Below are 24,495 nucleotides of genomic sequence, written 5' to 3'. Positions count from 1 at the left end.
CCCCTTTACCAGTCTGGTGAAACTTATGGATGTCTTCTTAAAATGTTTTTAAATGCATAAAGTAAAGTACATTTAATCTAAAAGGAAACCAATTATATTGAATATTATTATCAATTAAAAAAAAAGTTCACAGACCTCAGGTTAAGAAACCCTGTCTTGGAGAGTTGCCTGGGGCACTGAAAGGTTGAATGACTTGCCTTTGGTCATACAGAAAGTGTGTGTCAGGCAGGACATGAAGCAAGATCTCTGTGGCTTCAAGGTCAGCTGTCTATTCACTACCGAATACTGGCTGTCATGTGATAAATATCTATGTGTATGTATATGTATAAGTTTGTGTATGTATATGTATAGGTGTGTGTGTAAATGTATATATGTGTGTTTATATGTATATATTGTGTATACACATGTATATAATTAACCAAAAAACAAGGACATGGGACGGCTATCTGTACTATATAGTGTCTCACAGTTCTCACATGGGCATTTGGGCACCTACTTACCCTCTGGGCTAACTTACTATATTGACCATGAGCATTTAATCTGTTTTAAATAGTATTTACTTATGGTGTGAGTATTGCAAAAGTTCAAGGGATCACGAACTTTCTTTAAAACTGTTCCTGGGGTCAGGTAGGTGGCACAGTGGATAAAGCACCGGCCCTGGATTCAGGAGGACCTGAGTTCAAATCTGGATTCAGACACTTGACACTTACTAGCTATGTGACCCTGGGCAAGTCACTTAACCCTTACTGCCCTGCCAAAAAAAAAAAATGTTCCTGAAGCTCTAAGGAGAATTACCACTTTATGCAACTTCTTTTCCATTTTTAAGCCACTATCCCTAAGAATCATTAGTATGTTATGTTTTTTTTTCCAGTTTTCATTCTCAGCTTGTAAGTTTGATGTCCAGAAGAGCAAAGAAGGGACAGGAAGGGTAGTTATGTGGAAAATGGGAATCCATAACAGCTTTACCATGGAGGCTACTTTCTGTGGCTCTACTATTGGTAAGATGGTATTCTCGCATATGTTCCTAAGGGTCATAAACTAAAATAATGTTAAAATATGAAAACAAAAGTGGAAGTTAATTTATCAGTGAATTAATTTCTTCTAAAAATGTATCCATAACTAGTCAATATGATGTACTATAATGTAATGGCTATAATGGCCATTTTGTAGTTATTCCTTTTGCCACATTCTTCTCTTTGAAAGTTTTTAGTCTTTTAAATAAGCCAATAATGATAACAGTCGATGGGATTTGTATAGTACTTTTTAGTGTTTCAAAGTACTTAACATTTTTTAATTGACCCTTACAGCATCTCTGGGAGACACATGGTACTTTTATTCTCATTTGACAGGAGAGGAAACTAAGGATAAGGGTTTAGGGACTTGTCCGGGGTCACATAGCTAGTAAATGTTTAAGGCAGGATTTGAACTACCAACAATGGCTTTTATTGCTCATCTTACATAGGCATACTGGGTTCATGAAAGTGATTAATATTTTCATAAGCTCAAGGAAACAGCAGACTGTGGCTTGCTATCTATAAGACAATAGCAGTATAAAGAGAGAGACCTTATTGGCTTTTACTAAAGTAGCAACATTTGAATTTGTTTCTCTAACCTATACAAATTATGTTCTGCTGTTTTTGTTTGTCTTTGCTTCTGGGTTTGTTTTTCTGGTTTGGGTTGTTTTGGGCTTTTTTTGGACTTGTCATGTCATCAGTGTATGGGGTTACAACTGAGGAACTTTATACCAGTGCCTGAGACCTTGGCTCAGTGACTTACCTACAGTCACATGGCCAGTAAATGCCAGAAGCAGGACTCAGACCCACATCTTCATGACTTCAAGAAAAGGTTTCTATTCACAATGCCATATTACCTCTCCTGTCCTATGTTCTATGGTATCAGTTAAGAAATATCTTATTTAGCATATCATAAATAGGTTGATCCATGTTAAGATAAATTTCACATGATCAAGAATGTAATAGTGGCTACTCCAGTTCTACTCTGGTACATATTCTTGATATGGAGATGATCCTGAGTTCTCACAAGTCATGTCATCAATGTTTAAGGTTAAAAAAAGATTTTACCAGATTGGAAATGCTTCAGCTATGAATCTATAGCTCTGTTGCCCCAAGTATAAGCTAGCTAATGTCCTCTCAGTTAATCTTTTCTTTTTCCCTTCTCCTGAGCCATGGCCTAAGTCTCACTGTCCCTCCCATAAAAAGCATAACCCTATCCCCTGATCCAATATTCAGACTTCAGGGAATAAGAACTAAGTCTCAACTCAGCTAAGAGGCTCAAAAGAAAAGAAAATACATGTTCAAAATAAAATATATACAATCCACATATATATCTGAATGAGCTTATAAAGTGTTTTGCAAATGTACAATGATATAAAATTATGTTTGTCAATAATGAACAGTTTTTTCTCATAGAAGCATATTCTCCCCAGTATTTGCTCAAAAATATCTATTAGGGTTGGGGAGAGTTAGGGACACTATTGTTTATATCTATACCCTGTCAATATGCATCGCCTATATATGCACATACCTCTGTCTAGCTATTATATATTCCCAGCTGCCTTCCAACATTGTATTTAGTCAGTTGAGGAGAAATAACAGGATAATATTACATAGCTACTGAAGAAATCTGACTACCTATTCCTTGTACCAAGGAAAGAAATCAAAGGAAAAGGATCCTGGGAGGCAATATAATTTATTTTTACTATCTTTTCAGCTACTAGATAGGCTTATAAAATTTAATTCTCATGAGTGTATAATCTCTTTGATTTTTTTAGGTAATAGACGAGGTACCCACTTCAACACAAAAGACTTGGAGTCTATGGGATATCATTTTTGCGATTCTCTTTTAGACTATTGTGATCCAGACCAAACAAAGGTAAGAAAAGTCCATGAAACATGAATCATAACAAAACTTATTTATTACAAAGAATGACCTTGTCTGTGGCAGTATGTTTCACTTAGCAATCTAAAAGGACTTAGTGGGAGTTTTCTCATATCTCTAGATGTCAATCTAATAACTTCCATTATTTTTATTAATAGAGCATTGGTGTTTTAAACCATCAGTATATACAATATACAACAATAAGGTCCAAGTGTGTATACCACCTGGATAAAGACATTCACATACAAAATTAGAGGAAAAGGAAGAAATTATCTTTTACCCTTTTATGGCTAGGCACAGAATTCTTAAACACAGGATAGATGTCATCATAAATGACAAAATAAACAATTTTTATTACATAAAATTTAAAAGCTGTTGTATGAAGAAATCAATGAAGCCAGAATAAGAAAAACTGTCAAGTGGAAATATTTTCATCAATTATCACTGATAAGAAGTCTGATATTGAATATATATGGAAGAACACTTGTGGATTGTACATATATAACCTGATAGCAATCTTGTGGAGGGGGGAGGAAAGGGAAGGAGGGAGGGAGAAAAATTTAGAACTCTAAATCTTATGAAAATGAATGTTGAAAACTACCCTTACATGTAAATGAAAAATAAAAAAATAAATGTTTGTTGAATATATATGGATATTTGACATAAATATATAATCAGGAACCATTCTCCAAAGTGATAAAAGATTATTAACAATTTTCAGATAATATTACAAACTGTAAAGGATCATATGAAAATGTTCCAAGTCACTAATGATAAGAAAAATGCAATTTAATATAATTCTGGAGTGTTACCTCATACATTACAGTTTAGCAAATATAATTTTTTAAAAAACAGCAAGCCAATGTTGGGAGAAATGTAGGAAGAGAATCATGCAGCTTTGGTAGAACTGTAAATTGCTATTATAGATATCAATTAGAATTATGCAAGAAAATTTACTAGACTCTTTATAACCTCTGGCTCAGTGATCCAATTACTGGGCATATACCATAAAGGAGGCCAAAAACAAACAAAAAAAAGAGGTGTGTATACACATGCACACATATCTATATGTACATATACACATTTTCAAAGCAGCACTCTTTATAGTAGCAAAGAACTGGAAGCAAAGTGAGTATCCATTAGTTGAAGAGTTGCTAAAAAACTGTAGTGTATGTTAATACAATAAAATATTATGATGCACTAAGAAATGACAAGTAAGACGAATTAAGAGAAATTTGGAGAGATTTGTATGAACTGATTCAGAGTGGAATAAGCAGAACCAAAAGAACAATGTACACAGAGTGACTACAACAATGTAAATGAAAAGGTGACTAAAAGGTAGTCAAATTCTGAATAATTAAATTAATAATAGCCCTGGAAAACAGATAATGAAAACCTCCCTCCTCTTGGCAGATTGGCTGGATACTACTTAGAATCTGGTATACATTTTTAAATATAATCCACTATATTTGGGTGTTTTTTCTTTTTTCTTTTTTTTCCTCTCTTTTTTTTTTTTTTTTGCGGGGCAATGGGGGTTTAAGTGACTTGCCCAGGGTCACACAGCTAGTAAGTGTCAAGTGGCCGAGGCCGGATTTGAACTCAGGTACTCCCGAACCCAGGGCCAGTGCTTTATTCACTGAGCCACCTAGCTGCCCCAAAAGAGTAATGCCATCGTTTTTTGGTTTTGGTTTTGGTTTTTTTTTTTGGTTTTGTGTGAGGCAATTGGAGTTAAGTGACTTGCCCAGGATTACACAGCTAGTAAGTGATAAGTGTCTGAGTCCAGATTTGAACTCAGGTCCTCCTGACTCCAGGGCCAGTGCTCCATCCACTGCACCACTTAGCTGCTCCTGGGTGTTTTTTCTTAATTATTTTTCCTGTATTTCAAGAGATGGCTCAATTAGGACTGGGCAAGGGTAATATTTTCAGGGAGGATGATGTTAAAATAGGTATCAATACAAACTTATTATTATTTTCTAAAACCAAAGAGTGGGCTATAGTGAGAGCCCTGATGAAATAGTGACTTCTACTATTAACCAAGATTATAATTTTATTTCTAGTATTATCAATGTATGAAAGAATTAGAAGAATTGGAGATGCAGCACTCAAGAATAATAAACTCAGAAAAAATGCATTATGATTCAGATGCTTCATTCATAGATACTGCATTGGATCTAGATTCTAGGTAAGTTGAGGTTATTGAGATAATTGTGGGAAATACATAGATTTTAAGGAATACAGACAAAACAGGGTTTATTGATAGTAAGTAAATCACTAATGGAACATGCACTTCTACAAAAAAGATGTCAGGTATATATAGATATTCTCCACCACTTTACACTTCCCCTGAGTACCCCCTTCAGCCTGGTTTGGGAAGTGAAGCCACAAACTTCCTGTACCACTGATGTAACTTGCTTTACAAAATTATAATGTACTATTTGATAATCATCATTAATATATTGCCAAACAGAACTTTTTGGATAATAATTTCAGGGAAAATTAATTTAATACTTAAATCTTCAATGATACATTATTTTCTTTTTTAACCAAACCTAATCAAGACCTTTTTTAGGTTGTAATTGCCCATATTGATCTCTCATATATGGTATTGGAAGTACCTAATCATAAAAATAATCACTTTACATTTTGCATAAATTGCCAGTTGAACTTCCAATCCATAAACATTCAGTTCAAGTGCTGCCTTCTTCATAAAATATTAGAATATGTCAAAAAAGAATATGTCATATCTAGAGGGACCTTAGTGAGAATATCTAATCCCATGTCATCATTTTATAAAGGAGATTGAAGCCTAGAATCAAGTAATGTGATTTCTCCAAAACTTTGCCACAACTCAGATGAGGTCTTGACATGCTAGAATGTTGGGCCATATTTAATAGTACAATGTTTAATGGAGATAAATATAAAGTCTAACATTTAGGTTCAAGGAAATCAACTTCACAAGTATAATAAAGGGTAGACAATCCTTCATCTGAAAAGATTACTATTGACCATAAAATAATTGCCATGAATTTAGTGCTAAACTCAAAACTCCTCAACCATAATTTCAGGGAAGATCATTTTTGTTTGTTTTTTGTTTTTGTGAGGCAATTGGGGTTAAGCCCAGGGTCACACAGCTAGTAAGTGTTAAGTGTCTGAGGCTGGATTTGAACTCAGGTCCTCCTGAATCCAGGGCCGGTACTCTATCCACTGTGCTACCTAGCTGCCCCGAAGATCATTTTTAATAGTTAAATATTTAGTTATACATGCTTTCTATTTTGATCAAACCTAATTAAGACTTTTATGGTTGTACTTAGCCTGTCCCAGAAGCAGCAGTTTGGCATCAGCCTCAGAATTGAGTTCAAAGTTTGCTTCTGACATATAGTGGCTGTGCGGCTCTGATCAAGTCACTTAACCTCTCGCTGCCCCCAGAAAACTATGAGTTACAGATCCATTGATCAACATTGGTAGAAGGAGTTTCCCCATGAGGAGTTCCTTATACCAGTAAAAAAGTGTCCAGGACTATGGTAGATGATAGTCACACTCTATTATGTTTTAGTCCTATCTAGATTATTGTGTTCAATTAGGGCACTACAATTTAAGAAGGAATTGATAACGAATATCCCAAAATTTCGATGTTGTGAAAGACTTAGAAATCATACCATGTGAGGACAATGGTTGAACAAACTGGGAAGGGAAGGAAGAGTTAGGGTATAACATGATAGCTTTCATTTTTTTTCTTTTTTTTGGTGAAGCAATTGGGGTTAAGTGACTTGCCCAGGGCCACACAGCTAGTAAGTGTCAAGTGTCTGAGGCCAGATTTGAACTCAGGTCCTCCTGAATCCAGGGCCAGTGCTTTATCCACTGCGCCACCTAGCTACCTCAGCCATATTTTTTAAAAAAAAACAAAACTCCCCTTCTCTTCATCTCACAACCCATCTGATACAAAGGTGACTCTTTTCCTGATCAAGGCCCAATCCTCTTCTTGCACCCTTGGTCCCAGTATCATATCCTTTTCTCTCTGTTTACTGGCTAATTCTCTGCTACCTTAGAGACATCCCCAAGTCTCTTCCATTCTAAAAAACAAAACAAAACAAAACACTAGATCTTATAATCCCTGCTCTCATCCTAAAACTTTCTTCTCTTTCTGAGACAGACTCTTAGAAAAAGCCATTTACATTCATTTCCTCCCCCCCCCCATTTCCTCTCCTTTTTCTTCTTAACTCTTTACAAATCTGGCTAACAACTTTATTAACAACTGAAATTCTCTTTCCAAAATTACCAATGATTTCCTAATCACAAATCTGGTCAGCAACTTCAAATGTAACAGAAAACTCAAAGAGGATGAGGATTAAGGATAGGCAATCAGATCAGTACTGGAGCCCAATCTCTGCTGAGATTCCCTCCAGGTTTTTTCCACTTTCCTAGATAGCTCTGATATCTACTTTAATGTGAATGGTTTTATTTTCATTGTATTATTTCTACCGTGGATATATGAAATGAGTGGGTTTTGTTACTTTATATAAAAAATGTAGGCATCAGTAAAAAAAAAAGAGCCTTGCTGAAAATCATGCCACTTTGTAAATAACCATTTTCTACATATGTAAATTATTGTTGCCATTTCCCAGCTGATGTGGGAAAAATCCTCAATGAAAGATCATGCCATCTAAGCAAAATGTCTTTGCTTTTTCCTAGTAGTGATGAATCTGACATTTCAGAGACCAGTGAAACTTCAGCTTTTCTCAAAAGAACTTCCCAGGTATGATTGATTTGTTATTTGGCTACTCTTTTCCTCTCTTTATCTTCTGGTAGTCATCAATGTTGTAACTGTCAGATTCATTAAGTAGTTTTCATCTGTATAATAATTACCCAAGAACATTCATTGTTTCCTATTATGTTATACTATAACTTTTTAGTCCCATTGATAAGAATATAGAGCCCAGAGAAACCTTGGAGATCATGTTATCCAAGTCCCTTATGTTAAAATTGGTGATAATAGTAGCTCACATTTACATAGCATTTCATGGTTTATGAAGTACTTTCCTCACAATACTGTTCTGAAGTCAGTAGTATAAGTATTAGCCCTACTTTATATAATGCATAAGCTGAAGCTGAGAAAGGTTAAATGACTTATAAATCATATTGCTAGGAACTAACAGAACTGGGGCTCAATTTCAGTTCTGATTCCAAGCCCAGGGTTCTTTCCAATAGAGCCATATGAAGCTAAATGGCTTGTAGTAGTAGAACTAAAACTGTCCATCAAATGTGCTTTGATTTACCCTCTTTACCTTTTCCAGAGCACCGAGTGATATTTTGTGCCATTGAATCAAAATGTCTTCATTTGGCTAAACTGTTTACTTGAAGAATTTGTTTACTTCACTTGGACAAATATATAAAATATAGATATGTTGAGGTAGTGTGATATAGTGGATGTAGTGATGGTTCTGGGTTCAAATCAGTAAGACCTGGGTTCAAATCCTATCTCTGACATTTGCCAGTTAAATGAACCTAAATGAGTCACTTAATTTCTATGAGACTAGAGAACTGCCTAGGATTTACTAAATCATAAACTGGTTACTCTATGTGAATGACAGATTCTTTGTGTATATGTGTGTGTGTGTATACACAGACCTCATTTAGTTTATGGGATACATTAAAAGTATGTGAATTAGGTTTTTTTCCTATATATTCCAAGTAACGAACTACACTTATTCTATAAGGACCAGCCTAACCAAATATGGAAAGGGTTATTACTGGAACTTTGGCTACCAGGGGATGAAAAATTTTTGACTACCACAGCCCATGAAAGGGGAAAGGATTAAAAATGACTCTTAGCTCAATGTACCTCTTCCATTTCCATAGTGTTAGCGATATTAGAAGAAGGCAGATGGTACTAAGAACAACAGTTTGGGGATTGTCTACAGACGTTAATTTAATACTTGCTATTCTTACCATGCAATGTTTACCTAATGACCAATAAGATGAAACACTAGTGGAGAAACTCAGTCATACCCATACTGATAATCTAGTTTATAAATTAAACTAGTGTAGCAAAAGTCATAAAACATACTAGGTACCCATTGATTTGGAAATGGTTGAATAGGTTATGGCATAAGAATATAATAGAAAGTTATTACACATTAAAATCGATAAATATGGCAAAAAGAAACAGGGAAAGACTAGTATGAACTGATAAATGAAGTCAGCAGAACCAGAAAAACAATGCACACAATGGCTACAATAATTTAAATGAAAACTATGCTAAAAGGCAATCTAATTCATAATAATTCCAATGACCAATCATGCTCACAGAGAACAGATAATGAAATAGATCCCACTAATCTCAGTAGAATAGCAGAGGATTGTTGGGTATAAAGTGCTATATGTATAATCTGTTGTAATCATTTTGTTCATTCCTTTCACTGTTATAAGAGAAAATTTTAAAACCATCAAACTTAAGTAAAAACTGATTAATTAAAATAGGAGACAAATGAATTGCAATGTTGGAAGTTTTTAAGCAGCATTACCTTATAAAATAGTGAAACACAATTGAATATAAAACATGACAGAGAGTCTGGTGTAAGACCCAAGTCAGATAATTCCAAAAGTATCTCTAGAGAAAACACACATAAGAAGAATTAGAGAAACTATTTTAAAGGCACTCAGGATTCAGTTTTCAAGATCTCTCAAAGAGGAAGATTACAGAAGAATGAAAAAGATCATAAATAGTACTACTACCCAAAAATAAAAACAGAAAACAGAAAGAACTACTGACCTGTATGTTTACTATCTTTTCTCTCTGAAATCTTCTTAAAGAATGGCTTCTGGGGCAGCTAGGTAGTGCAGTAAATAGAGGACTGGCCCTGGAATCAGGAGGACCTAAATTCAAATGCAGCCTCAGCTGTGTGACCCTCAGCAAGTCATTTAACCCTGATTGCCTCTTAAAAATGGTTTCTAAAATTATTGATATCAAAGGTGACCTTGACAAAAGCATGAAAAGAAAGGAGATGCACTTTCACAATTGATTTCTGACAGTTATATACTTGAATGAGAGGATCCTACTGAGTCCTATTTGTTGATTTTTTAAAAAATTTAATTTCACAGAATAAAATGCAGTCTTGAAGGCTCTTTTAGAGTGTTTTAAACAAAGTGTTCTCTGTACCTGGTGAAATTATATAAGGTTCTATGATTGATATTATTACAAAAAGGAACCTCAGAAGCCATTGAATCCAATTTCTCATTTTACAGATGAGGAAACTGAGATATAGAAAAGTTAAATGACTTAGTCAAGATCTCACAGCCAATATCTGAAGCAGGATTTAAATCCAACAGTTTGGGGATTGTCTACAGACATTAATTTAATTAATTTAATACTTGCTATTCTTACCATGCAATGTTTACCTAATGACCAATAAGATGAAACACTAGTGGAGAAACTCAGTCATACCCATACTGATAATCTAGTTTATAAATTAAACTAGTGTAGCAAGTCATGAAACATACTAGGTACCCATTGATTTGGAAATGGTTGAATAGGTTATGGCATAAGAATATAATAGAAAGTTATTACACATTAAAATCGATAAGTAACCCAAAGGGGAATAAAAAGATTCATGGTGAGTGTAAGTAAACTGTGATATATCACCATCAATGATCATCACACAAAGTGGCATAGGAGATACTGTCTGCTGAAGACATACACGATCAGAAAAGGAAATGGGCTGGCAATGTGAGGATAAAAGCTAATGGATGGACAACTTGCATGCTGACTTGGTATATATAAATATAGATATAGATATAAATATAAATATAGATATAGATATATAAACAGAGGAAGATATATGCCTTGGGTAGATCCTCTTAGGAGGATTTATAGAAAGATGTGAATAAGAATTCTATAGGATAAAAAAATATGGAGGAGTTGCTTCTTATGATGTACCAGTGAAGCCATGAGTTCATCAGAATATATTAATTTTCTTTCTATATACTGTACATGATTTCCATTAGCCCAGGAATAGTCTGAGTACCTTTCTACATTCAAACTAAAGATTATTCCTGAACCATTTAGTTTTGTTTCTATAATCCCCATCTCTGAAATTGGCTAGAGAAGTCAACCACTGGTAGAGAGCCTACTGCGTATTTTTTTTCAGACTATCCTTCATTAATTTAATTCAAACCTTCAAAATTCTATAATTTTGACATTATGAGTGCCTTCTACACCTTTTATTATTTTGCTTGCTTTATAATTTAGGTAGCCTTCAAGAGTTACTGAAAAAGTTATTTCCTTGAAGTTAACTTGGTACTTAGCTCCTCTATATTCAGGTAGACTGGTTGTTGGTCATCAGACATAAAGTTTATCATTAAGCCTTTTCAACTTGGCAGAAGTTGCCAGAACATATACAGCCATGGCATAGCTTTTGAGAAACCAGGGTGACCTCTTTGCCATAATAAGATATCAGAGTAGCACTTACTAGAGAAAGACAAATATTCTTAATGAAGATAAATCTTAAATCTAGAATTGTAGAAGTGGAAGTAATGTTAGCGTTCATCTGTTGACAGACTTGATTTCTGGAAAAAGTCAAGTCATTTGGAAGCAAATCTTGTAAATAAGCTAAGTAACTTAACTGTATTTTTTTTAAAAAATGTCATAACACTACTATAAAACTGTGAGATTGTTTTAGTTAGTATAAACATTGTCATACCCTCTCTAAACCTCACTTTTCTCAATTGTAAAATTGGAGGTACTAATGCTATACAATCTACAAGATTGTGGAGAAAAGAACTTTGTAAATCCTAAAGCTCTATAGAAACGTAAGTTATTATAATCATAAGTGTACAGACTCTCAACAAGCTACTTTGAATTACAAATCTAATTTGTATTAATGAGTTCTGCTTTACTTGAGTAAAAAGTAGTCATTATTTTATGGCTATACTTTGTCTTTATTCACAGTGTACACACATAGGAACAGACACACATATTCACACATTCATGGACAAATATACATACTTCCCCATACAGATCTATATCCAGGTAAGAATTCAGGCACACATGCACAAAAATATACATTGCTGAAGGAGCTCAATTATATCAATATTGATAGTCTTCTATAAACAAAACCGGAAGAAAAAAAGAAGTTGCAAATGAATTGAAAGGTGGCTTACAGACTCTCCTGGGAGAGGTAAAGAGGTAGTTGAGGCAACAACAGCATTATTTCATGATATATTTGGACATCATGTTTTGAAGCAGGTTATGTACTAATGTGAGTGCTGAGGCTGTAGAGAAATTCAATGCAGAACATAATAAGGCCCCCCCAAATCAAATCAACATATACTTGGACACTTGGTGACTTCATTGGAAAAGTAAGGATGGGGACAAATATATGGGAAAGCATAGTTCAGGATGAAGGAATGAAAAAGACCAAGGGCTTGTAGATGACTCAAAACCCTTACACTTCCTTATCATGAACATAATCTTTAAGAAGAGAAATGATAGGCATAGGAATCACTAAATAACACCAGAAAAATCAAAGTCGATTATATTTTAACCCACAGAAAAAGACTTGTTCATGGGGGTATTATCCCTGAGTCAGACAAGAATTAGGAAAGAAAAGGAAACAAGATGAAACAATTATAATGAGATAAAGATATAGTATACAATTGAAAAGTATCATCTGAACCTTCAGTCTCTGTTACCTACTGGTTATGTAACTCTGGACAAAGATTCAATTTCTCAGTGCTCTAGGCAGCTTTCTGAGATGATGAGCTAAAGAGAAGGTGCTGACCTGTATGCAATATTAGATGGAGTTTTCCCACCAGAGAATTTCCTATGCCAATGAAATTATAGGTCCTATTCTGATATCTAACCCTGAACTATTTGAAAAATAATTAAAAGTAAAAAAATGGGAAATGGACAAAAGAAATAACACCAATACTTATTCAAATAATCTTTTCCAAAGGTTAAATCAATGTATATTACTTGCCACAATAAAGAGACCAAAACAGCCCAAAAGTACCTTAGTCAGCAAACATCTGTAATAGAAATAGCTGTAAAGACAAGATGGGGCTAGAACATAAACTTGTTTGTAAAAATCTTACAATGCTAAATGGACATTTCTTGTGTCATAAAGCAGAGAGAAGCAATAGAGGATAAAACTAATTTTAAGAAAGACTGGCGGGGGCAGCTAGGTGGCGCAGTGGATAGAGCACCGGCCCTGGAGTCAGGAGTACCTGAGTTCAAATCCAGCCTCAGACACTTAACACTTACTAGCTGTGTGACCCTGGGCAAGTCACTGAACCCCAATTGCCTCACTAAAAAAAAAAAAAAAAAAGACTGGCGAGATATCTAATAAGTATCTCAAGATGGGATTTGAACTTACGTTTCCTAACTCTAATGCCCATCTATTTTGCTATGCTGCCTCTGTATTAATACCCTTCAAAGAATAGATAGGTAAGCAGGTATAAGACATGGTGGGTGAGAAAATAAATAGATCTGTGAAAGAAAATGAGGGTTGGGTGAGAAATGCTGGTTAGGTAAGATCTATAAAGTTGTGGATGAATAGACAAATGGATACCTTGTTAGCAAAAACCATAGAATACTAGCTGTCTGAAGGAATATTCATTATCCTCTTTTTGAGGTCCAGAAGATTCCATTAGAAATTCAGTTTTTACATTCTAGCAACTATACTTTTTAACACATCAAGCTTACTATCTACTTTGTAAGGTTCTAGCTTAGAATTAAGATAAAACCTAATTTTAAAAAGTGTAAATCAAAACAATCTTTTTCTACTTCTCATCCAGCAAATTGGTAAAGATGACAAAAGATGATAATAGTCTATGCTGGAGGAGGTATGGAAAGACAGCACATTAATACATTGTTGGTAGAACTGTGAATTCAACTATTGTGGAAAGCAGTTTGGAATTGTGCAAATAAAGTAGCTAAAATGTCTATGCCCTTTGACCCAGAGATACACCTGTCCAGCATATACCTCAAGGGAAGCATTGACAAAAACAAAGGTGTGAATTACCCAAGTCTTTATAATACTACTGTGGTAGCAAAGAATTAGAAACAGCTGTTGCCCTTCAATTGGGGAATAGTAAACCACATTGTGGTACATGAATGTAATAGAGTATTACTGGGATTTAAGAAGGGCCAAACACGATGACTACAAATATGGAAAGACATAAAAAAATTAATGCAAAGTGAAGTAAGCAGAGCCAGAAAGACAGCCTACACAATGACTACATCAACGTAAATAAAAGTAACAACTACAAAACAAAGATGAATGTTGTGAAATTTTAAAAGAAGATTGTCTCAAAGAAGAGATGAGAAGACACCTCCTCCTGTTCCTTTGCAAAGGATAGTGGGTCCATGGTTATGGAACACTGCATCTGACATTAAACTTTTTTCATTGCATTGATAAATTTTGCTGATTTTCCTCCTTTTACTATTTTTCTCATTTGCCTCTTCCAATTGTTCTTTTTCCCTTTTTTAAAATTAGAGGATAGATAGATACAAGGAAGAATCTAGGTGATATAAAAGTAAAAGGTATCGATAAAAATCAATTTTAAAAATAATTTTGTTTAAACTGAAAGCCACTCTAGTATGTGCAAGTCCCAAATTCTGCCTACATCCATAAGGCCAGACTCTATCTTCATCTAGCCTTCAAACAGCAAGTGTATTAACCTTTGAGTTAAAACTTAATGTTGTTCTGGATTCAGGAGGACCTGAGTTCAAATTCGGCTTCTGTGTGACCCTAGGCAAGTCACTTAGCCCTCATTGGCCCACAAAAAACAAAACAAAACAAAAACCTTAATGTCAAAAAATTAAAGCATGCAAAAAAAAAAGGGCAGCTAGGTGGCGCAGTGGATAGGGCACTGGCCCTGGATTCAGGAGGACCTGAGTTCAAATCCGACCTCAGACACTTTACACACTTACTAGCTGTGTGACCCTGGGCAAGTCACTTAACCCCAATTGCCTCACCAAAAAAAAAAAAAATTAAGGCATGCTGACCATGTTTATGAATGTAGACAATTACAGATAACTGCATTCTTTGGAACATCCAATTTACCAATTGGCAGTTAACCCAATCATGGACACAACTGATTAGCCCATGTATCAGTGCTGTGCTGAATTTGGGTATAGTATTCATTGAAACATACAATCAAAATTTGGTGTTTTAAATGAATATTCATTTATTTTATTTGTTTGGGTTTTTGTGTGTGTGTGTGAGGCAATTGGGGTTAAGTGACTAGCCCAGGGTCACACAGCTAGTAAGTGTCAAGTGTCTGAGGCCAGGTTGTGAACTCAGGTCCTCCTGGCTCTAGGGCCAGTGCTCTATCCACTGTGCTACCTAGCTGCCCCCATTTATTTTAAATCTCATCTTTATTATCTAGATAAAAACTAAGGAAAAATATAAGAAAAAAACAAAACAAAACAAAAATTTAGTAGATTGTTCCAGAAAAATTCTAGAGAGGAACAAGAGGTAAATCTAATATTTTTAAAGGTCATTAATATTCTTAAAGTTAATGCATGGTTAAAGGGGAGAAGGGAATGATAAAAGAAGAGGAGGAAGAGGAGGAGGAGAAGAAAAAGGAGGAAAAAGAAAAGTAGGAGAAGAAGGCCAAGAGTGTATAATTAAAGTATTTTTAAATGCCTAAAAGAGAACAAAAGGAAGCACAGAATGAAATACAGACAAATAAGACATCTTGGAAATTAACATACTGAATTTATCATCAGATTCTTTTAAAAAGCAAGCTATAGAGACATGATTTCACAAATAATTCTTCTGATCAAAAGTGTATGTGGAAATTGTCTTTTTTTTTTTTTTGCGGGGCAATGGGGGTCAAGTGACTTGCCCAGGGTCACACAGCTAGTAAGTGTCAAGTGTCTGAGGCCGGATTTGAACTCAGGTCCTCCTGAATCCAGGGCCGGTGCTCCATCCACTGCGCCACCTTTTGGGGCAGCTAGGTTTCAGCTGGATTCAGGAGGACTTGAGTTCAAATCCAGCCTCAAACACTTGGCACTTACTAGCTGTGTGACTCCGGGCAAGTCACTCAACCCTCATTGTGCTGCAAAAAAAAAAGAAGAAAATTTTAAGAGTAATTATACAAAATGTCAAGGTGATTCCTTTTATATACCAATTTTTCTCAAGAGAATGATTAAGCATTGATTCCCATTATTTTTTTATTGTGATTGGGAACCTGCTCAACTCTGGGATCTCTTAACTATCTCAGGTTCAGTTGGAATATTGTATTTAGCATAATTCTACTTATGTAAATTTGATTTTAGCCCCCAATCTGGTTTATACTCTTTAACCATAAACCAAATAGTAACTATAAATCAAATTGAAAAATATCTCATTTCAACAGAATAGGATGATGTCATATTGTAAATAAATGGTCAATATTATTATCTCAGCCCCCTTTCCACTTCTCATACAAATATACATACATACACACATGCACATATACATATATATGTGTGTGTGTGTATACACAGACAGAAAGAAAACCTCCTTTAGACTCATGTATTGCTAGCAAAGTAACTTGGTCTTGGGCAAATTTATATGGCCAGTGGAACTTCATAAATAGATTTATTTTAAATTTACTAGCAAAATTAATTAAACCAGAAAACTCTATTCCCCAACTATGCTGGTTCTACGCTGTAAGACTGGGGAACAAAAGAAGAAAGATGCAGATTCATGAATATAGTTTAGTTAAGTAAAACATCAGAAGCAGGAAAGCCAGTCAGTCAATAAATATCAAGTGCCTGTTGTGTGCCAGGCATTGTGCCAAGTGCTGGGGAGACTTGTATTGAGGAAAAGCCAATAAATTTACCTGAATGAGAAGTATGATAACCCGTCAGCTCCACATGATATGACATACACACCATCCAGCTTTACAGTGTTAATGTTACCTAAGCCTGAAATGCCTATTATTGTACTTACAAAAGAAAAAGAGTCCTTTCTTTGGTTTAATTTTTCATTGACTAGATCGAACTGTATTTATGTATACACATATGCATCTGTTTATTCATTGATTCATTTATTTTCATACTAGAATAAAGCAAGAGAATCAGAAGTTATTATTCATCCAAACCAGGAATCAGAAAGGAAAAACGTGAGTGTCTTTTAATGTTATAGAATTCCTCTTCCACCTAGAAATGAACTGATGTCTGTACTCAGAATATTTTATACTTGGTGGGAAAGAAGGACTTAACTCTTGATTTGGTATTGAATTTTGTTAAATGTAATACAAAATATTCTGTCAGGAAATCTAAAAAAGGTTACTTCCATTGTATACTGAATTTACTTAAATCCATAGCTGTATAGAGAGGATGGAAGTAATGTTTGTAAATTGGGAGACCTAATATAATGAGTATTTGTGAAAATAGGTTTTGTCTTCCTGTCAAGTATTCAAAAACTGCTGCCTCTTTCTTTGCCCCAATCCCAACTGTACCCCGCCATACAGGTATTCAGCTTTTTCACTAACTGTTCCTGTGCCTGCTTCACTTTGCATCTATTGAGGGCTCATAGTCACAGGTTCTTCAGGGCACTGGCCAATAGAGGACTTAGAAGCTGAATATCACTAGCTAGAGACAGAACTGTACTAAAAGGGAGGGAGGGAGGGAAGGAGGGAGAGAGAGAGAGAGGGAGAGAGAGAGAGAGAGAGAGAGAGAGAGAGAGAGAGAGAGAGAGAGAGAGAGAGAGAGAGAGGAGAGGAGAGGAGAGGAGAGGAGAGGAGAGGAGAGGAGAGGAGAGGAGAGGAGAGGAGAGGAGAGGAGAGGAGAGGAGAGGAGAGGAGAGGAGAGGAGAGGAGAGGAGAGGAGAGGAGAGGAGAGGAGAGGAGAGGAGAGGAGAGGAGAGGAGAGGAGAGGAGAGGAGAGGAGAGGAGAGGAGAGGAGAGGAGAGGAGAGGAGAGGAGAGGAGAGGAGAGGAGAGGAGAGGAGAGGAGAGGAGAGGAGAGGAGAGAGAAAGAGGTATTTAATTGGAATTATCAGTCACACGGAGTATAAGGAAAATTTTAATCTCAAGAGTAAATATGCAAACCCATTGTAAATTCAGAACTCCCAAGTACATAGAGTATCAGGGGAAATTTCTAGCTCAGTACAAATAGACAAATATATCAAAAATGTCTCCTGGAGAATGAAAATAGAATCATCCAAAAAGGGGAGAGGAGCACAATTATTCTTGAAAGAAGGATAAAATTGATTACCAATCAATACTTGTTCTAGGTAGAGTGTAGAGCTTGGCTCAGAAGACCCAAATTTAAAATGTGACTGATTCTTTTGCTATTTAGTCGCAACCTCTGGGTGCCTCAAACAATTCTCTAATCCTTAATCTACTAAATCATCCATTGGTTACAACTCTGCTTTGTTAGAGAGAGTCACCAGCCCTTCAAATACCTGTCGTAGGTGCAGCAAAGTCAGCCATATAGTAACCTAAGAAGGACAGAAAACCCAAGAAGTGTGTCTTTGACCACCAGGATAGCAAGGTGGGAAGAGTGTTGAACTGGAACTCATAGGAACTGAGTTCAAATTCTGGCAATGCCATTTACTACTTGTATGTATTTGGACCTGTTCCTTAACCCTTTAGCAATCCATTTTCCTCATCTGTAAACATTTGGGGTTGTACTAGAAGATAGTTAAAGTTCCTTCTAGATCTAGATCTATGCTACAGAAGGAGAGAGAAAGAGAAGATGCAAACCAAGTCCCTGCCCCCCTTTTCAGCTAGAAGGGAGCAGATATCGAGCACAGAGCCAAAAGGTTCTGCTCTTTGGCTAAAGGGGACTTCTACTCTAGTCAGGTCACATGCTCCTAGTCATATTCCTTCCTGCTAACGTTCAAGTTTGCTCAGCTCTGCCCTCTTGAGAGCTGGGAACAACAGACTGTCTTTGAAAATCAGTGTCAGTTTCCCCCTTTCCAAATAAGAGATCAGTTGTGAACCAAGGAAATCCTGTTCCATTCATAATAAAAAAGCTACCTCCTTAACCCATGATTCATTGGGGACCACTCTTTCCTGAAACCGGTTGTCCCTTCTGGAACTGAGTGAAAGAAGGGTATTATCCCCACCCTTCTCCAAACCTATCCCAAACAGAAAGTTATTTGGTACCATTTGTTAATGATGATACTAACTGAGCAGTCTCTTAGCACACACTCCTCATGGCCTGGGTGATGATACCAATCATCAAAGGGAAGCAGGCGTATTTCTAATATGTTAGAAGATAGCCCAGTATTGCTGCACAACAGAGGCTGGGACTGTGGAGTGGGACCAGCTCTTTAGATGCCATTGCTTCACTCTTTAGGTCACAGAGTAGCTCATGATTTTCACCATGATTTCATGGATAGTCATAGCAGAACCTTAGGATTCCCTCATAGACCACCAAACAAATTGCTTACCCAGAGCCTGTCTGGGGATACATTTGGTGAATAGGTGATGTGGAGTGGCGGGGAGGTCGATGAATTGTTGAAATTCTCCATCCTGTAATTCCTCTAGTGGATATTTTAAAATAGAGTGTCAGTTAACCCCATAGACTCTAGAGTGCAGGGCCTGAAATCAGAGAGATTTGAGTTAAAATCCAGTTTCAGACACTTACTAGATGGTTCACGCTGGGCAAGTCCTTTAATCTGTCTGACTCTGTTTTCTGAATTGTAAAATGAGGATGACAGTAGCACCCAGCTCTCAGAGTTGTTGTGATGATCAAATGAGACAATACTTACAAAGCTCTTAGCACTGGCACACTTATTAAGCCTGATGCTTAAAAATACTTGTTTCCTTTCTTCCACCTTAATAACCTCTTCAGAGAAAGGGCAAATCTTGCTGTAGTCTTCCTCTGTTCTTTCTTCCATTCATTTACCCATTCGGCATTTATTAAACATCTACTATATACCAGACAATCTGCTAGGTGGGAGGGATATAAAAACAGAAATGAAACAACCCTTTGTCTCAAGGAGATTACATTGGGGAGAAAAATTAACAGCTACGCAGATAGGTAAATGTAAAGTAATTGCTGAAGCTGGGGCTCTAGAACTAGTGGAGGCAAGGTGGAGGCAGGGTAGTACATCAAGATAGGTCTCAAATAGAGGCAGCACTAGAGCTGAACCTTGAAGGAGGCTAGGAATTAAACAAGGTGGAGACAAGGAGAGCAAGTATCTCAAATGAGGACAGCCCATACAAAGGCATAGAAAGTGTAATGGCAGGTCACTTTGGCTACAATATGAGCTAGGAAACTAAAGGAGATTGTGCAGGGTTTTAAAAGGCCAAACAAAGGAGCTCTGTCTCATCCTCAAGAAAAGAAGTAGCCACTGGAGATGTTTGAGCTGAAGGATGGCAGGGTCAAAGCTGTACTTCAGGTAGTTTGGCTACCATGTGGAGAATGGATTGGAGAGGTAAAAGACTAGTGGAAGGAAGAAGATTAAGGGGATATTCTAAGAGTCTAAGCAAGAGATGATGAGAGCCAGGATAAGGCAGCAGTCATGAGAGTGGAGAGAAGGGGGGGAGATGCAGGGGATATTGGGAAGGAAGAATTGATGAATCCTTCACCAAAATGTACTGAAGCCAGGCACTGCTCTTATAGAAATTGTGAGCCTTTTTTCAATAGACATAGCTGTCTGAAAATGTTGCAAAAATGAAAAGAAAAAGACTATGGAAAGCTCCTACACATTGAAGCTTTACTTTCCAGAAGAGTGTGATGAATTATGGGATGCCTTATGATTTTGAGATCCTTTTTAGTTAATACACACACACACACAAATTGAGCTAAGTATTTGGCAAATGTCATAGTTACTTATAGAATACTATAATTTTATATACAGTTTACATTATCCCAGTTGTGACAATAATTATAGTTTGCATCACAAATAAATTGTCAAGAGCATTGAACTATAAAATAATAATAATAATCGCTACAGTTTATAGCACCTTGAAGTATATGAAGTGTTTCATTTACATTATCTTATTGGAGCCTTAAAACACTTTAAGGTTGGTATTATTAACCCCATTTTAGGTATAATCCCATTTTAGAGAGGAAACTGAAGCTCAGACAAATGCTTAGCCTATAAGCATACCACAAGTGTGTGTCAGAATCTGGATTTGAACCCACATCTTCTTGACTCTAGATTCAGCACTGTATTCACAATACCATGCTGCCTCCATGAAATAAGATGATCTCTGAAGTCCCTTCCAGGCTCTAAATCCTGATTGTATAAACAAGAGAAATCGTTACAAAATCATCACCAATTCTAAACCTTATCGTTTCTTGCCTAAATTACCTAGATTTAGGGAAAGTCAGTTTAAGACTAGCTCTGATATTTAATGTGTAACTGTGGTCAAATCACTCAACTTCTCTCAAATTCAATTTCATTTATAAAATGGGGATAATAAAATTCAGTACTTAACCTCACAAAGTTGTTGCAGGAAAAGTTTACAAAACTCTAAAATATTATATAAATGCAGATTTTTGTTCCTAGAATATAGAAACTTCAGGAGACATAAATAAAAACTAAGTATGAGGATGGAGAATCTCAATCCCATGGAATATAAAGATATAAAAACCACATTTGGGTTTAGTAAAATGGTTATAAATTAGTAAAGGAATGAAGGAAAAAGTGAGGCTGACCAGGGCAGGAGTTTGCTGCTGCAGAGTGCAGCCTGGCTTAGACTTGGGGTAGAGAGGAAGAGAAAAGGTGAAGAGGACATCTGGTAGGAATGGGGCAAGAAGGGATCAGCAGAGCTGGTGGTGGGATGGTAGTTAGGGGGAAGGCAGAGAATTCAATCCAGACTAGATTAGGGGAGAGTTTGAACCAAGATTCTGGCAAAAAAAAAAAAAAATTAAGTAGGATGAGGGGTAGGTACAAGGGGGAAGGCCAAGACTAACAAGGCACTGAAAGGTAAACTGGACCAGAATTATAGAGGGTATGGGTACCATGCCACTGAAGGTCTTTAAACAGAGCTTGTTTGACAAACCCAGAGCTCGTTCTATTGTACCACACTGCCTCCCCAGATTCCAACTTACTAGTCAGTCTTCTTTGGGGAGACCAGTTACGATTTAATATGCCTAAAAGCTTTTCATTTTTCTTCCAATCTGAATTTAGATAGTCTAGCCTTAATTTTTCTGTCCCTCTTTTCATCTTTACATTTTCAACCTAGTCTTCCTGCCTAACTCCTGGGCTCTCAGATTCTGGAAAGATAGAGAAGTTTGGGAAGAGCAAAAACATTTCAGGGGAGAGGAAAAGGTTTCTAAAATGGGGAAGCAGAGATGCCTAGGATGCTGCCTCTCTCCCCTACCTACCAAGCAACTCCCTGTTCCTATTTGCCCATAAGAAGTTGTCACCACTTCCTAGCCAGACTATACTTTCCTGGCTTCCCTCAAATGCAGCCTCTAAAGGACGCTACAATTTCCACACTGAGGGACTGGCTCACTGTGTGAAGGTCAAGTCTCCCTCACTACCCCAAGGCTGTATTGGCTCCTCACTATCCTTTGGAGGGCTTTGCCTGGCAGTGGTTCCACCGCAGACATCAGATGGAATAGAATCCCTGGTCAGTTTGGCCTTTAAATTTCCCACCCTCGGGCAAATTTCCTTTCCTAATATTTATGTGACATAATTATAGTCCCTATGTGTTTCTGCTTTTTTAAAATTCTCTTTGCTTTTTTCCTTTCCATCTCCTTTTCTCCTACTTCTTTTCCCTGCCTCTTTCCCTACCTCCCAGAATTTCAGTCTACTTTCCATCCAGTCCCCTTTCTTCCCTTCCCTTCTTACCCTTCCTCCTCCTTTTCTCCCTTCCTTTTCTCTTCCCTTTTTTCCTTTCCTCCTCCTCCTCCTCCTCCTTTTCATTTTCTCTTTTCTACCTCCTGGATTCTTCTCCCTCCTCTTCTTCCTCTTTGTCTTCTCTTTACCATCCTCATCTTCCCCTTCATTTTCTTAACTTCCGAAGTTCTTTTCCTTAAATGGGTAGTATACAGAAATCTATCAGTCAGTCAACAAGCATTTATTATGCTTGTGTCAGGTGCTGTGCTAGGGACTAAGGATATAAAGAAAAATCAAAGAGGTCCCAGGAATCTTACATTCCAACAGAGTAAGCAAATATGTAACTCAGAACATGCCAAATAAGCACAGAGTAGATGGAAATATCAAATGCACATACACTTACACATATAAAGTTTTCTATACTCTGTTCTTTATTTTTAAAGTGGTTGATATTTTAATTTTTTGTCTCTTGGAAAATGCTAAATAAGAATTAATTTTTATTTTTGTGGATACCAACTGAGCCTTAAAAGCCTGTAATAGAAAAAGAATTTTCCACCCTTGGTCTCCACAGCTCGCTCCCACATCCTATCTTTGAATTCGCATGATTTTTCCTTTATGTAATCTCAATTCAAGAAACATTTAGAAGCATTTGTTCTTGAAAGCCTGTTTCCTTAATTGATTATTCATTTACTCTTGCCTATTCTCCACTCAAATATGTTGTTCCTACAATCTTATGCCTGTGTTAATTCTTGTAAATAAATATCCATTATTCCTCAGGCAAAAAACCACAGAATGAACATTTTGGAGCTCACTGGGAAACAAATGACTATATTTTCTCCATTTGGAGAAGGACCATTTTTCAAGAAACTGCAAAATCAAAAGGTTTGAATACCATATGTCATTAATATAAGCTCGACTGTGTTACATTTTAGCAGAAAGTACTTAGAATACGCCATTAACTATTCAATTCCAGCACAAGCAAAGTATTCTCAATCTTATTTTAGTTATGTTATATACCTGACAAGAGAAAAAGTCTTCTGAATTTCCTTTCCCATGACGATTGGTGGTCCAGAAAACATAACTTACTGGGAGAAATTAACTGTACTATTTGGCTAGCCACAAAGTAATAATGTCCCTGGACAAAGACTCTGATAAGTGCAGAGTCTTTTGAAACACAAGAAGTTTAAAAAGCAAAGTTGGAAGAGAAGGGCAAAAGTGATATGTGATTGAACAGGATGGGAGAGGCAAGCAGCAAGATCCATATGGTTGAAATGAATAGGTAAAAGGGGAGTGCATGGAGAAGGGCAACCATGGCATCCCTATGCCCATAAATGCCAGCAGAAGCCTGATGACTGTGCCCAAGTAGAAAACCTTAGCAGATCCTATCTGACACCAAGAGGTTACTGCAGAACTCTATGAGGCAAATTAACACTGAATCCTAAACCTTTACTGCTGGGCCATATATTCTAAAATTGCCATGTCTATTTTCCATTATGGTGAGGAAATCAATGAGAATTGGGATGGGAGATAATCCCCCTAGATGCTAAAAGGGCTTACATATGTGTATAAGTGGTGGGGGTAGGGTCTAGATAGGGAATGATTCTCTTGCTATTTATTTGACTTTAATTAAGTATGTTTGCTATTGATTTGTGATACTTGCATGGTCTATAAATAGTGTTGTTCGGGGGGGGGGGGGAGGCGGTGCTTGGGACATGATTTATAAAATAAATGATCTTAAATAGCCCACACTAAATCTTAAGTATCTAGGGGCTTCCAAATCAAGAACTCTGAGTCTTTTGAAGGACAGTTATATTTTGTGGGGGCTTATCTGAGATCGTTATGGATTGAATAAATCTATT

At 36.5% G+C, this 24,495-nt stretch overlaps 1 protein-coding gene across 1 annotated transcript in view; it reads left to right on the top strand.

Moving 5' to 3' along the window:
* AGBL3 (AGBL carboxypeptidase 3) overlaps positions 1 to 24,495 on the top strand; it is a 120,240-nt gene that overhangs the window by 34,088 nt on the left and 61,657 nt on the right. The window contains exons 9-14 of the mRNA XM_043967565.1: positions 872 to 998; positions 2,792 to 2,892; positions 4,956 to 5,080; positions 7,588 to 7,651; positions 15,286 to 15,374; positions 22,232 to 22,427. Coding sequence (XP_043823500.1) covers positions 872 to 998; positions 2,792 to 2,892; positions 4,956 to 5,080; positions 7,588 to 7,651; positions 15,286 to 15,374; positions 22,232 to 22,427 — 702 coding nt within the window. The remainder of the gene's footprint in view (positions 1 to 871; positions 999 to 2,791; positions 2,893 to 4,955; positions 5,081 to 7,587; positions 7,652 to 15,285; positions 15,375 to 22,231; positions 22,428 to 24,495) is intronic.

The sequence above is a fragment of the Dromiciops gliroides genome, chromosome 5 (assembly GCF_019393635.1).
Source record: "Dromiciops gliroides isolate mDroGli1 chromosome 5, mDroGli1.pri, whole genome shotgun sequence".
In the NCBI taxonomy this organism is placed as follows: Eukaryota; Metazoa; Chordata; class Mammalia; order Microbiotheria; family Microbiotheriidae; genus Dromiciops; species Dromiciops gliroides.
The sequence above is the reverse complement of the archived record's forward strand: the minus strand, read 5'-3'. Positions and strand labels throughout refer to the sequence as shown.